At 41.1% G+C, this 15,222-nt stretch overlaps 1 protein-coding gene across 1 annotated transcript in view; it reads right to left on the reverse strand.

The window, feature by feature from the left end:
* The window catches only part of MYO5C (myosin VC), a 121,412-nt gene that overhangs the window by 1,818 nt on the left and 104,372 nt on the right, over positions 1–15,222 (reverse strand). Inside the window, exons 37-40 of the mRNA XM_007461908.1 lie at positions 10,112–10,262; positions 9,184–9,466; positions 709–883; positions 109–189 (exon numbers count right to left, since the gene is read on the reverse strand). Coding sequence (XP_007461970.1) covers positions 109–189; positions 709–883; positions 9,184–9,466; positions 10,112–10,262 — 690 coding nt within the window. The remainder of the gene's footprint in view (positions 1–108; positions 190–708; positions 884–9,183; positions 9,467–10,111; positions 10,263–15,222) is intronic.

The raw sequence follows: 15,222 nt of genomic DNA on the forward strand, positions 1-15,222 counted from the left end.
TTCCTTTGTGTATTTGGTACATGTACTTTAATCCTGAATTTCTATGATGGTAATTAAACAACACTGTCTTATACTAAAAATTAAAAGGCACATCCTTAAGGATCTCACCTGTACTTTGCGAACAAAGGATGGAGTCACTCTTTTCTCGAAGTCATCTATAGGTGTGTATGAGTTAAGGATCTTTATGATCTGCAAACAGTACATAAGATGGTGTGAGGCCACAGAAGAGGACAACTCTGTCCATGAAATAAATAATGGTTCCAGTGGTCTGGGAACAGTCGGGAACCAAAAGTGGTTCTTTTAGACTATAATCTGGCTCTAGGAACCGTATGCTATTTTTTTCCAAAAGAGGAAACAAGCTGAGAAGAGCATAGAAGGCAGCAAGGACATCCTATAATTAGATGACCTTAAGAGAATTCCCCATTTCCAGCCTGCCTTCCCCGCTCCCACCCCCTCTCCCCACAGATACACATATGTGAGTATAGCGGGCAGGGAATGTGTCATATGCACTTTTATGTTTTTAAGGCCTAGAGTTAGTATTTAATAAATGCATGTTAGATAAGAGGGCAGCCCATGGGAGATACGTATGCTCCCCAAAGAGCACAGAGAGATGCAGATGCACCTCACAGCTGGCTAAGCCAGGAAAGGCAATGCCAATTACATGATCTGTGGGTGAAGATCAGGGAGACACTCAGCAAGCCTGGTCACCTGCACAGCAGACAGGGAGGTACAGCGTTCGTAGATCTCCTTGGCATCGCTGTCTGTGGTCTTCTTGACCTGAAGCAACCAGGCTGCCTGAGAGAGAGCTTCCAAGTTTTCCCTGGCCAAGCTGTTCTGCAAATTCTTATCTTTAAGCCATTCTTCTAAGTAGCTGATGTTGCACCTGGAGTAAACGCCAGAGGAGCAGAGAAGAGGGGTGACCTGCTTAGAACACTTTAGCGGAGGGTGCCGAATCCTCCAGTGTGTCCCAGCATGGTACCAGAGCTCACTTAGATCCTTAGGACTACAGCCCAGCAGCTTCTTTCTTTGTAACAAGACGGGGTTGGGCCAGATAATCAGCTCTCACGATCCATGGTTCTAAGGATCATGATGGTCTAGGGTGAGGGGCCATAACAGCAATAAACTTTGGAGAAAATCTGAGCAAAGAACAGTGACTATAATAAGTACACTTAATAATAGATTTGAAAATATATTAAAAGAAAAAATCATAGTGGTATTTGAAGAGAAGACTTACATTGGTATAAAAATTGTTTGATCTCTTTTCCCAAATTAGCAGAAAATTTTCAATTGGTAGAGGCTTTCTTTTAGTCCACTGGGGTTTTTATTCTTGTTTCTGTCACTGATTATCATAGGTTTATGAGTTAAGAGCCATGGGTTTTAATCCCACCAATCCGTTGTGTGAGCCTGGAGAGTTACTCAACCTCTCTTGGTAAATCAGAGTGTTGAGAACACTCATACATTGCTAGTGGGAATGTAAATGGTACAGCTGATAAGGAAAGCAGTTAGGCAGTTCCTCAAAATGTTAAACATAAAACTACCTTCTGACCTAGCAACTCCACTTCTAGGTACTTACTAAAGAGAAGTGAAAACATGTCCACACAAAAAATCATACACAAATGTTCACAGCACCATTAATCATTATAGCCAAAAAAAGAAAACAACCCAAATGTCCACCAGTTGATGGATAGATAAACAAATGGTGGTTTACCCATACAATAGGATATTATTCCGCAATAAAAAGGAGTGAGGTACTGCCACATGCTACCACAGGGGGGAGCTATGAAAGCATTATGCTAAGGGAAAGAAGCCAGTCACAAAAGACAACATATTTATGATTCCATTTATTTTAAAAATGTCCAGAATAGGCAAATCTATAGATTAATAAAATATATTTGTTGTTGGTTAGGTTGAGGGGGAGGGGACTCCCCAGTGGGACTTGGGTAGGGGATACGAGTGGCTGCTATTGGGTGTAAGGTTTCTTTCTGGAGTGATGAAACTGTTCTAAAATTACATTACGGTGATGGCTGCATAACTCTGTAAATATACCAAAAACCACTGAATATACACTTTAAATGAGTGAACTCTATGGCATGTAAATTATATATCAATGAAGCTGTTTAAAAAAACTGAGTGTTGAACTAGGTGATCTCTAAGGTCGGTTCTAGCTCTGACCTTCCAGATTAGCAACTCCCCATGGGTTATAACATTGGGACAATAATGCTGAATTAATGTATTCTATAGGGATGTAATGAGGGTGAGGTAACATCTCTTGCACTGGTTACCCCCCCCCTTTTTTTGCATTGTCACTAGTTCTTATTACAATAGATTCCTAATGGGAATCCACTGAATTTTGAGCATGTTAATCTTCCCACTTTAAACTCTGTGCTGGAGTTCTGGTTCTTGGTAAGATGGAGCGAGCACTCCATTTCATTTCTCCCACTGAATGTGGCTATAAAACCTGGATGGAATGCCTGGAACAGCTATTTGAGGACTGTGAAAAGTAAACAGTAGCAGGTGGACTGGGAGAGAAGACCAGAATTTGAAGTATCTCCAAATTGACAATGAGTTTACCAGTATCTTTCCCTCTGCTATTCATTGGCCTGAACTCAAAGCAGCCTGAAACTCAGTAGTGGGCATGGGTGCCAACAAAGAGCTGCAGGAGGAGCCCTCTAGTTCTGGCTCGAGGTGCTGGAAAGGGGTGTCCTAATGCTCTGACAGAGGGTAGAAATTCTGTTTTTCTTTTTTCTCCTTTTCCTTTCTTTTTCTTCATTCTCTCATGTGCAAGCCCCAAACAGTCCTATGGTTGTGGCAACAGGGTCCAGTAGGAAATTAAAACTCTGAGAAAGGGGAACTTTCTTCAGTTGGAGGAGTTGTGGCTCAAGAGGACGGTGTGAACTCTCCTTGCTCTTCCTCTCACCACTTGACCCCAGGTGGGGACATTTGCTGGAAGTGCTCCACACAGTGAGTTAAGTGAAGCCCCAGTTTTCTGTCTGGAGGACCAAAGAGGGGATCCCCAGGTATCTGGAAAGTACCAGGGGTATTGTGGAGAGGAGGAGCTTGGGAAAGTGACCCTTAAAATTATTTATGAATTCTTGGACACACCCCTGAGCCCAGGGATGGATCTGACCCTCAACAGCACTCATAAACTTTGAGGACTAAACTATAGGATTGCACACCACCCAAGTTTCAGACTGGCCACTGTGTGTCACACACAAGACAAAACCAGGGCTTCCCTGGTGGCGCAGTGGTAGTGAGTTCGCCTGCCGATGCAGTGGACAGGGGGTCGGTGCCCCAACACTGAGCTTGCAAGTCCGGAGCCTGTGCTCCACAACGGGAGAGGCCACAACAGTGAGAGGCCCGTGAACCAAAAAAAAAAAAAAAAAAAAAGACAAAACCAAATAGCATTACAAAGGCTTTGAAGACAGAACTGACAGAGGAACCACAACCTGCAAAGCCTGAACCCAAGTGAGCTGATTATCTGATAAAAGTATCAACATTCTCCATAGGATTTAAAGACTCAGTGTCTTATAACATAATAATAAAAAGTGTCCAGAATACAATTCAAAATTACTTGGCATACGAAAACCAGGAAAATCTTAAGTCACATTAAACAAGGCAATTAATAGTATCAACTCTGAGGGGCTTCCCTGGTGGCGCAGTGGTTGAGAGTCCGCCTGCCGATGCAGGGGACACGGGTTCGTGCCCCGGTCCGGGAGGATTCCGCATGCCGCGGGGCGGCTGGGCCCGTGAGCCATGGCCGCTGGGCCTGCGCATCCGGAGCCTGTGCTCTGCAACGGGAGAGGCCGCAGCAGTGAGAGGCCCGCGTACCACAAAAAAAAAAAAAAAATAGTATCAACTCTGAGATGACACAGATGTTAGAATCATATGATAAAGACTTTAAAGAAGCTATCACAAAAATGCTCCAAAAAGTGAGGACAAACTATCTTGAAATACATGAAAAAATAGAAAGCTTCAGATATGAAACAGAAGATGTTTCAAAAAAATGGAAATTTACAACTGAAAAATAACTGAAACAAAAGAACTCACTGAATGGGCTCAATAGCAGAATATCGATGGCAGAGAAAAGAGTCAGTGAACTTCAAGGGATCAATAAAGACTATCCAATCTGAAAAGTACAAAGAACAGATCTTTAGGGATAACAAAATAATGAAAGGTCTAACATTTGTGTCACTGAAATTGCAGAAGGAAAGGAGAAAGTGTGATGCAGACAAAACATTTGAAGAAATGGCTGGAAATGCCACATTTGGTGAGATCCACAAACCTACAGAGTCAAGAAGTTCAGAGAAGCTCAAAGAGACTAAGAAAGAGACCAAAAGAAATCCACACCCAGATGCATCATAATCAAACTGTGGTAAACTAAACACAAAGAAAAAAAAAACTTGGAACTCACTCAGAGAAAAACTATGCATTATTTAAAGGGAAATAATAATTCAAATGACTGTGCATTTCTCATCAGAAACCACGGAAGCCAGAAAAAGTGGAACATTTTTACACTGATGAAAGAAAGGACTGTCAACCCAGACATTGGTAGCCTATAAAAATATACTTTAGGAATGAAGGTGAAATGAAGGTATTTTCAGAGGAAAGAAAGCTAAGAGAATTTATCATCAGTGAACCTGCTCTAAAAGGACTACTAAAATAATTTCCTCAGGCAAAAGGAAAATGAAATCGAAATGAGATTTGGGGGGAAAATGAGACTTGAAACATTATAAATGAAGGAATAACAAAAATGATAAGTACCTGGGTAAATACAATAGGCCATTCTTATATTAAGTCCTTTAAAATATGCTGGATGGTTTAAAACAAAAATTATAACATTGTCTGGCAGAGTTTTTGATGTATGTAGATATAATATATAAGACAACAAGCAAAGAGGGGAAAGGGGCCTATGTAATGGTAAGGTTTCTACATTCCACTTAATGTGATAAGATAATGATTCTAAAATGACTGAAAAAGGTAAGTATGTATACTGTAATTCCTAGAGCAGCCATTAAAAAAGATACAAAGAGATACAGTGAAAACACAATAGATAAATTTAAAAGGGGTACCAAAAATGTTCAAAGAACCCAAAAGAAGACAGAAACTGGAAATCAGAGAAATAAAAACCAGAAGGAACAAACAGAAAATAACAAAATGGTAGACTTAAATCTGAGTATACCAATAATTACATTAAATTTAAATGGTCTAAAAACCCCAATTAAGAAGCAGATTGTCAGACTAGATGAAAAAATAAAACAAAAATCTGGACCCAAATATATGCTGCCTACAAGAAACTCACTTCAGGTATGATACAGATAGGTTAAAAGTAAAAGGATGGAAAAAAATATACTATGAAAACACTGATCCAAGTAAAACGTAGACTTTCAGACAAAGTAGACTTCAAAGCAGAGAAAATTACCAGAGAGGGACAAAGAGAGACCCCACATAACGATAGGAGGGCTAACTCACCAAGAAGACATAACAATTCTTAGTGTGTATGCACCTAAAAACAGAGCTACAGAATACATAAAGCAAAACCTGACAGACTGAAAGAAGAAACAGACAACTCCATAATTATAGTTGGAGACTTCAACACTCCTCTCAATGATCAGTAGAACTAATACACAGAAAATCAGCAAGGATATAGAAGAAACGAAAAACACCATCAACAAACTGGGTCTGATCTACATTTATAGAACATTCTACCCAACAAAAGCAGAATATACATTCTTTTCAACCCACTGCATGGGCAAGATTCACAAAAATAGACCTGGGTCACAAAAGCAAATATTAACAAGTTTTAAAATAACTGAAATCATACAAAGTTTGTTTTCTTCAATGTAAAAATATTTATACGTTTTTTTTTTTTTTTTTTTTTTTTTTTTTTTAGGCCATGCCATGCAGCAAGTGGGATCTTAGCAGTTCTCCTACCAGGGATCGAACTCATACCCCCTACACTGGGAGTGTGAAGACTTAACCACTGGACTGCCAGGGAAGTCCCAAAATATTTATAAGTTTGTATTTTAAAAATAAACCTGGGAAAGTCTCGGGCAAAGTGGGATGGTTGGTAATTCTAGTATCACAATCTATGGTATATGTTAACCTGGATGTACCTTGAGATTTCTTTTAAAATTGTGGTAGAAAATGCATTACATAAAATTACCATCTGAACTACTGTAAGTGTATAGTATAGTAGTGTTAACTATATGCACCATGTTGTATAACAGATTCCCAGAACATTTTCACTTTGTAAAACTGAAATTGTACATCCATTGAATGAACAACAACTCCCTTTTTCTCTATCTCTTCAGCCGCAGGCAACCACCATTCTACCTTCTGTTTCTAAGAGTTTGACTGACAAAGAATGTTCTTCAAGCACAATGAAATTAAACTAAAAATCAATAATAGAAAGGTAACAAGAAAGTCTCTAAACACTTGGAAATTAAACAACACACTTCTAAATAATCCATGGGTCAAAGAGTAAGACTTGAGGGAAATTAGAAAATATTTTGAACTGAACAAAAATGAAAATATAACATATCAAAATTTGTGTGATAGAGTTAAAGTAGTGCTTAGAGAGAAATGTATAGCATTAAATGCTTATGTTAGAAAAGAAAGGTCTCAGAGCCAATAATCCAGGCTTCTACTTTAGGAACGTAGAAGAAGAGAAAAATAAATGCAAAGTAGGCAGAAAGAATGAAATCATAAAGACAGTAACAGAAATCAATTAAATTAAAAAAAAAAGACAAAAATCAGTGAAACCAAACTGATACACCTCTAGCAAGACTGACCAAGGAAAAGAGAAGTCACAGATTACACACAGAGGAGTGCAAATTCTGCAGAAATTAAAATAATAACCAAGGAATATTCTGAACAGCTTTACACACATAAACTCAACTTTGATGAAGTGGACCAATTCCTTGAAAACCAAAAACTACCAAAACTCATCCAAGATGAAATATATAACCTGAATATTCCTACAACTATTAAAGAAATTGAATTCATAGTTTAAAGCCTTCTGAAAAAGAAAAAAAAAAATCTGTGGTGGCTGCCACTCCTGAGGGACTAAAGCATGCATTTCTCATGCTGGCATTCTGCTTTGCCTTTCTAACCCATCTTTCTAGGTCCTCCCATCACTCCTGTGCTCCTTTCAAAGGGGGCTGTTCATACCCTGCCCTCAGTTTTCCTTCACTGAGGCCTGTGTTCATTCCTCTGGTTCTGGGTCAGCTGAAATCCTACTTGTCCTTCAAGACCCAAGTCAATGCCTTTCGTACTCCCACCCCCCCCAGGTTCCTTCAGGCCAGCAAGCAATGTTTGTAGTTGGGCCACATTATTCTGGTTCCTAACAGAACTGTTTCCGTCTCCAGGACCCCTACCTAGGTTCTTATCAAAGATCCCTGGGCAAAACAGCCACAGTGGAACTTGCAGCAAAAATGCTATTGTGAAGATGGTGAGATAAAGTTCCACATGAAATAATATGTTTACAATTCATGACTAGGCACAAAAAACAATTACATACTAGGAAAATCTTTATATCTTCCCAGGAACTGGTCTGCCTCACCAAGCCAGATGAGACCAGAGAGCTATGACATTTGGCTTTTTCTCCTGGCAGTCAGAAAGCCTAGAGCCAGTTGTCAAGCTACTCTGACTACTGTTTATGTTTTTCTTTTCTGTGGTTTTGATTTTCCACTTGTGTTCATGTTTTGTTATTGTGTTGCTTGTGTTGTCATGGTAAAGTCACTGTAAATCCTGGTGCTCCTTGTTTATGGCAGAAGCTGAGTCAATATCTGAATGAATGAATGCCTCTTAAATGCATGTGCTACTTACTCAGACCAACACACTGGAAAGTCAGTACTTCTCTAATAGCACTTTCAATTGGTGAGAGGAGAAAATACTGAGCACCTATGGGGACAGATGTTCACTCAACTTGGGGACCTACTGGTGGAATGAGAGTTGTTTAGCAAAGACTCTGGTGGCACATGAGGTTTATGGCTTTACTTTAAATAGGCCTGAATCCTACCTCAGAGGGCTACAGGGCATCTGCTCAGTGCTCAGGAAATAAACAGAAGTCTTTCCTCTCTCAATGAAGAGGAAAAAAAGCCCAGTCCTCCTGAATATTCCCTCATATCTGAAAACCACAACCTGGTATCATGAGAATTTGCCACAATGATTTGTAGGGATGTCCACCTCTAATGCTAAAAAGATGTAATGGATGCCTCTTGTTTATTTCTTGGCTTACTAAACTTTTTTGGGTCACTTTTCATTGTATCACTGCCATCACACCATCCCAGGTTCTCCTATCACCTACAGGTGTCAAATCCCTGCACATATTATAAAAATCTTAAATATTATCCCATATTATATGCTTTCTAATAATGTGACAGTGTTAATTCAAACAATAGCTAATGGTCTGTGTTTCCTTGGTTTAGAGACAAAGAGAAGTCAACACACCTCAAAACTGGATGACCATGTCCGCAGGATGAACTCCCAGTGCTTGGCCTGGCATTCCAGACCCTCCCAGTCTGGGTTCAACTTACCACTCTACTGCGGACCTGTTATTCCCGATACAAACCTCCACTTAATCTAGACGGAGCTATTTACTCCTGCCTGAGGACAGGTCCTCACTCAGTTCTACCACTGTGCCTTTGCCCACTCATTCCCCTGCCTGAAATGTTCTCCCATTTTTAATCACTCACACACAGTTTTCAGGCTTCTTTAACTTTTCTATCAATGATAATCTCTCCTCTCTGAAGCACTTCTCTCACCACTTGTTTGTGATTTAATTATAGTGGTTCTGAATCATCATTTAGCTTCTCAATGGTAGGGATCAAATCATCCTTTCCTCTGTTTCCTGTATCCCCCACCAGCAGTGCTAGTCACAGAAGTAGTGGTCAATAAATACTGGTTGAGTATATGATAACCACAGAGGGCCAGAATTTAAAATACACAATTACTAGCTCTTAGTAGAAGACATTCTGCCAGACCGTCAAGGTAGCGTGGGGTAGAGTGATGGGAAGAGGGCCTGGCTCAGATGGCTGACATTTCCAAGGTTCTAAGAGTCATCTTGCACACCCTCCAGCAGTGCAGCTCTTGTGGAGGGAGGGCAGAGTGTGTGGCCTTGGACTTTAAGAGCATCCTTTCTGGCCAGCCTCTCCAGGATTAGTGGTGCTTTATGGGTCTTACCTTATCTGCATCCCTTTTCTGCAAGAGCACATGTCCTTGCGCAGGAAGAGGCTGTTCAGGGTGACCGCCCCAATCAAGAAGAAGAGCTGCTTCACTGCCTGCCTCACGATCTCAGGGTCCAGGCCATTCTGGCACATGGTACTGTAAAAGTAGCTCAGCTGCTGCAAGATGGAGGTCATTGTGTAGGCATCCGTGTCATCTATGCTGGATGACCGCTTCCGGAAGCCTGTGGGCTTCAGGCTGGAAATGCCCTGCAGACTCTCATACTCCAGCATGCCTGGCACTATGGAGAAAAATGGGAAGATTTTCTTGCACACACAGTGGGGACACCCAGAGAACATTTCCACTGCTCTCATGTGTCTGTTTCGGGAGGTGGGACATTTTCCACATGAGTTAGTGTGGATATAGCTGTGATAGAGGAAGTAGAAGAATGGAGGGTTGGGGAGCACCAAGGTGTAAAAGGTGGATGGGGATGGACCGTCACCTACAGCAGGGCAACAGCTCCTCTTCTTTCAACTTCACAGGACAGAGAGCTGGTTAGTGTGACAACCCACGGTCTGGAACTACTTAAAACCTAAAGTATTTAAATTTCAGAAAATTGAAGAAAGTATACAAGAATTTGAGTGAGGCTTTAAAATTCCAAAAATACTTGGCTAAGAACCGGGATTAGCCATATAAGTAGCAGCAGTTCTCCCAAGTCTTTCCCTTCAGGATGGATCCCCCCTACAGAAAGAAAACTATGACCTGTGTACTTTTATATATGTAATCATTTTAGCAATCAAAGAATTAATAATTGGACATTTACATCAGTAAATCTTCTTGTTTTAAAATTATGTTCTTTGCAATGACACGTGCCGTGCACCAGATTTATTTTTTTAAGGTCTCAATTTCATTATAAATATTTCTTGGTCATCGATTCTTTTCTTACCTATTATTGGTTGAATGTTATTTTCCATTATAATAATGAACTGATGATATATTCGTATAGCCACATCACTAAGAATCTGTCTGTATTCTGAAAGGTCAAAATTGTTCAAGCAATTCTTATTCTGACGTAGACTGTTATTCTTCATGAATTCCTGGAAGTAATTTTGAATATAAATATTAGAATAGGCCTACCAGGGGACGAGCGGAAGATGGCGGAAGAGTAAGATGCGGAGATCACCTTCCTCCCCACATATACACCAGAAATACATCTACACGTGGAAAAACGCCTACAGAACACCTACTACTGAACGCTGGCAGAAGACCTCAGACCTCCCAAAAGGCAAGAAAGTCCCCACGTACCTGGGTAGGGCAAAAGAAAAAAGAATAAACAGACAAAAGGATAGGGACGGACCTGCACCAGTGGGACGGAGCTGTGAAGGAGAAAAGGTTTCCACACACTAGGAAGCCCCTTCGCGGGCAGAGACTGTGGGTGGCGCAGAGGGGAAGCTTCGGAGCCGTGGAAGAGAGCATAGCAACAGGGGTGCGGAGGGCAAAGCGGAGAGATTCCCGCACAGAGGATCGGTGCCGACCAGCACTCACCAGCCCGAGAGGCTTGTCTGCTCCCCCGCCGGGGCGGGCGGGGCTGGGAGTTGAGGCTCGGGCTTCGGTCGGAGCACAGGGAGAGGACTGGGGTTGGCTGCGTGAACACAGACTGCAGGGGGTTAGTGCACCACGGCTAGCTGGGAGGGAGTACGGGGAAAAGTCTGGAACTGCCGAAGAGGCAAGAGACTTTTTCTTCCCTCTTTGTTTCCTGGTGCTCGAGGAGAGGGGATTAAGAGAGCTGATTAAAGGAGCTCCAGAGACTGGCGCGAGCCGCGGCTAAAAGCGCGGACCCCAGAGACGGGCATGAGACGCTAAGGCTGCTGCTGCCGCCACCAAGAAGCCTGTGTGCGAGCACAGGTCCCTATCCACACCCCCTTTCCGGGGAGCCTCTCCAGCCCGCCACTGCCAGGGTCCCGGGATCCAGGGACAACTTCCCCGGGAGAACGCACGACGCGCCTCAGGCTGGCTCAATGTCACGCCGGCCGCCGCAGGCTTGCCCAGCATCCGTACCCCTCCCTCCCTCCAGCCTGAGTAAGCCAGAGGCCCCGAAGCAGCTGCTCCTTTATCCCCGTCCTGTCTGAGCGAAGAACAGACGCCCTCAGGCGACCTACACGCAGAGGCGGGACCAAATCCAAAGCTGAGCCCCGGGAGCTGTGAGAATAAAGAAGAGAAAGGGAAATCTCTCCCAGAAGCCTCAGAAGCAGCGGATTAAAGCTCCACAATCAACTTGATGTTCCCTGCATCTGTGGAATACATGAATAGACAACGAATCATCCCAAATTGAGGAGGCAGACTTTGCAAGATTTAGGATTATTTCCCCTTTTCCTCTTTTTGTGAGTGTGTATGTGTATGCTTCTGTGTCAGATTTTGTCTGTGTAGCTTTGCTCCCACCTTCTTCCTAGGGCTCCGTTTTTTTTCCTTAAAAAGATATTTTTTCTTAATAATTATTTTTTATTTTAATAACTTTATTTTATTTTATCTTTCTTTTTTTCCTCCTTCCCTCCCTCCCTCCCTCCCTTCTTCCTTCCTTCCTTCCTTTCTCTCTGTCTCTTCCTTCCTTCCTTCCTTCCTTCCTTCCTTTCTTTCTTTCTTTCTCTCCCTTTTATTCTGAGCTGTGTGGATGAAAGGCTCTTGGTGCTGTAACCAGGAGTCAGTGCTGTGCCTCTGAGGTGGGAGAGCCAACTTCAGGACACTGGTCCACAAGAGACCTCCCAGCTCCACATAATATCAAACAGCGAAAATCTCCCAGAGATCTCCATCTCAACACCAACACCCAGCTTCACTCAACGACCAGCAAGCTACAGTGCAGGACACCCTATGCCAAACAACTAGCAAGACAGGAACACAACCCCACCCATTAGCAGAAAGGCTGCCTAAAATCATAATAAGGCCACACACACCCCAAAACACACCACCAGACGTGGACCTGCCCACCAGAAAGACAAGATCCAGCCTCATCCACCAGAACACAGGCACTAGTCCCCTCCACAAGGAAGCCTACACAACCCACTGAACCAACTTTAGCCACTGGGGACAGACACCAAAAAATCCGAGAACTACGAACCTGCAGCCTGCAAAAAGGAGACCCCAAACACAGTAAGATAAGCAAAATGAGAAGACAGAAAAACACACAGCAGATGAAGGAGCAAGATAAAAACCCACCAGACCTAACAAATGAAGAGGAAATAGGCAGTCTATCTGAAAAAGAATTCAGAATAATAATAGTAAAGCTGATCCAAAATATTGGAAATAGAATAGACAACATGCAAGAAACATTTAACAAGGACCTAGAAAGATTAAAGAGCAAACAAACAGAGATGAGCAACACAATAAATGAAATTAAAAATACTCTAGATGAGATCAATAGCAGAATAACTGAGGCAGGAGAACGGATAAGTGACCTGGAAGATAAAATAGTGGAAATAACTACTGCAGAGCAGAATAAAGAAAAAAGAATGAAAAGAACTGAGGACAGCCTCAGAGACCTCTGGGACAACATTAAATGCACCAACATTCGAATGATAGGGGTTCCAGAAGAAGAAGGGAAAAAGAAAGGGACTGAGAAAATATTTGAAGAGATATAGTTGAAAACTTCCCTAATATGGGAAAGGAAATAGTTAATCAAGTCCAGGAAGCACAGAGAGTCCCATACAGGATAAATCCAAGGAGAAATATGCCAAGACACATATTAATCAAACTGTCAAAACTTAAATACAAAGAAAACATATTAAAAGCAGCAAGGGAAAGATAACACACAAGGGAATCCCCATTAGGTTAACAGCTGATCTTTCAGCAGAAACTCTGCAACCCTGAACGGACTGGCAGGACATACTTAAAGTGAGGAAGGAGAAAAACCTACAACCAAGATTACTCTATCCAGCAAGGATCTCATTCAGATTTGATGGAGAAATTAAAAACTTTACAGACAAGCAAAAGCTGAGAGAGTTCAGCACCACAAAACCAGCTTTACAACAAATGCTAAAGGAACTTCTCTAGACAAAAACACAAGAGAAGGAAAAGTCCTATAATAACGAACCCAAAACAATTTAGAAAATGGGAATAGGAACATACATATCGATAATTACCTTAAATGTAAATGGACTAAATGCTCCCACCAAAAGACACAGATTGGCTGAATGGATACAAAAACAAGACCCATATATATGCTGTCTACAAGAGACCCACTTCAGACCTAGAGACACATACAGACTGAAAGTAAGGGGATGGAAAAAGATATTCCATGCAAATGGAAACCAAAAGAAAGCTGGAGTAGCAATTCTCATATCAGACAAAATAGACTTTAAAATAAGGACTATCAGAAGAGACAAAGGAGAACACTACATAATGATCAAGGGATCAATCCAAGAAGAAGATATAACAATTGTAAGTATTTATGCACCCAACATAGGAGCACCTTAATACATAAGGCAAATACTAACAGCCATAAAAGGGGAAATCGAGAGTAACACATTCATAGTAGGGGACTTCAACACCCCACTTTCACCAATGGACAGATCATCCAAAATGAAAATAAATAAGGAAACACAAGCTTTAAATGATACACTAAACAAGATGGACTTGATATTTACAGGACATTCCACCCAAAAACAACAGAATACACATTTTTCTCAAGTGCTCATGGAACATTCTCCAGGATAGATCATATCTTGGGTCACAAATCAAGCATTGGTAAATTTAAGAAAATTGAAATCGTATCAAGTATCTTATGAGAGTAGATATCAATTACAGGAAAAGATCTGTAAAAAATACAAACACATGGAGGGTAAACAATACACTACTTAATAATGAATTGATCACTGAAGAAATCAAAGAGGAAATTAAAAAATACCGAGAAACAAATGACAATGGAGACACAACGACCCAAAACCTATGGGATGCAGCAAAAGCAGTTCTAAGAGGGAAGTTTATAGCAATACAAGCCCACCTTAAGAAGCAGGAAACATCTCGAATAAACAACCTAACCTTGCACCTCAAGCAATTAGAGAAAGAAGAACAAAAAAACCCCAGAGTTAGCAGAAGGAAAGAAATCATAAAAATCAGATCAGAAATAAATGAAAAAGAAATGAAGGAAACAATAGCAAAGATCAATAAAACTAAAAGCTGGTTCTTTGAGAAGATAAACAAAATAGATAAACCATTAGCCAGACTCATCAAGAAAATAAGGGAGAAGACTCAAATCAATAGAATCAGAAATGAAAAAGGAGAAGTAACAACTGACACTGCAGAAATACAAAAAATCATGAGGGATTACTACAAGCAACTCTATGCCAATAAAATGGACAATCTGGAAGAAATGGACAAATTCTTAGAAATGCACAAACTGCCAAGACTGAATCAGGAAGAAATAGAAAATATGAACAGACCAATCACAAACACTGAAATTGAAACTGTGATTAAAAATCTTCCAACAAACAAAAGCCCAGGACCAGATGGCTTCACAGGCGAATTCTATCAAACATTTAGAGAAGAGCTAACACCACACCTGTCCTCAAACTCTTCCAAAATATAGCAGAGGGAGGAACACTCCCAAACTCATTCTATGAGGCCACCATCACCTTGATACCAAAACCAGACAAGGATGTCACAAAGAAAGAAAACTGTAGGCCAATATCTGATGAATATAGATACAAAAATCCTCAACAAAATACTAGCAAACAGAATCCAACAGCACATTAAAATGATCATACACCATGATCAAGTGGGGTTTATTCCAGGAATGCAAGGATTCTTCAATATATGCAAATCAATCAACGTGATACACCATATTAACAAATTGAAGGAGAAAAACCATATGATCATCTCAATAGATGCAGAGAAAGCTTTTGACAAAATTCAACACCCATTTATGATAAAAACCCTGCAGAAAGTAGGTGTAGAGGGAACTTTCCTCAATATAATAAAGGCCGTATATGACAAGCCCACAGCCAACATCATCCTCAATGGCGAAAAACTGAAAGCATTTCCACTAAGGTCAGGAACAAGACAAGG

The sequence above is a fragment of the Lipotes vexillifer genome, unplaced genomic scaffold (genome assembly GCF_000442215.2).
Source record: "Lipotes vexillifer unplaced genomic scaffold, Lipotes_vexillifer_v1.1 scaffold283, whole genome shotgun sequence".
NCBI classification, from domain to species: domain Eukaryota; kingdom Metazoa; phylum Chordata; class Mammalia; order Artiodactyla; family Lipotidae; genus Lipotes; species Lipotes vexillifer.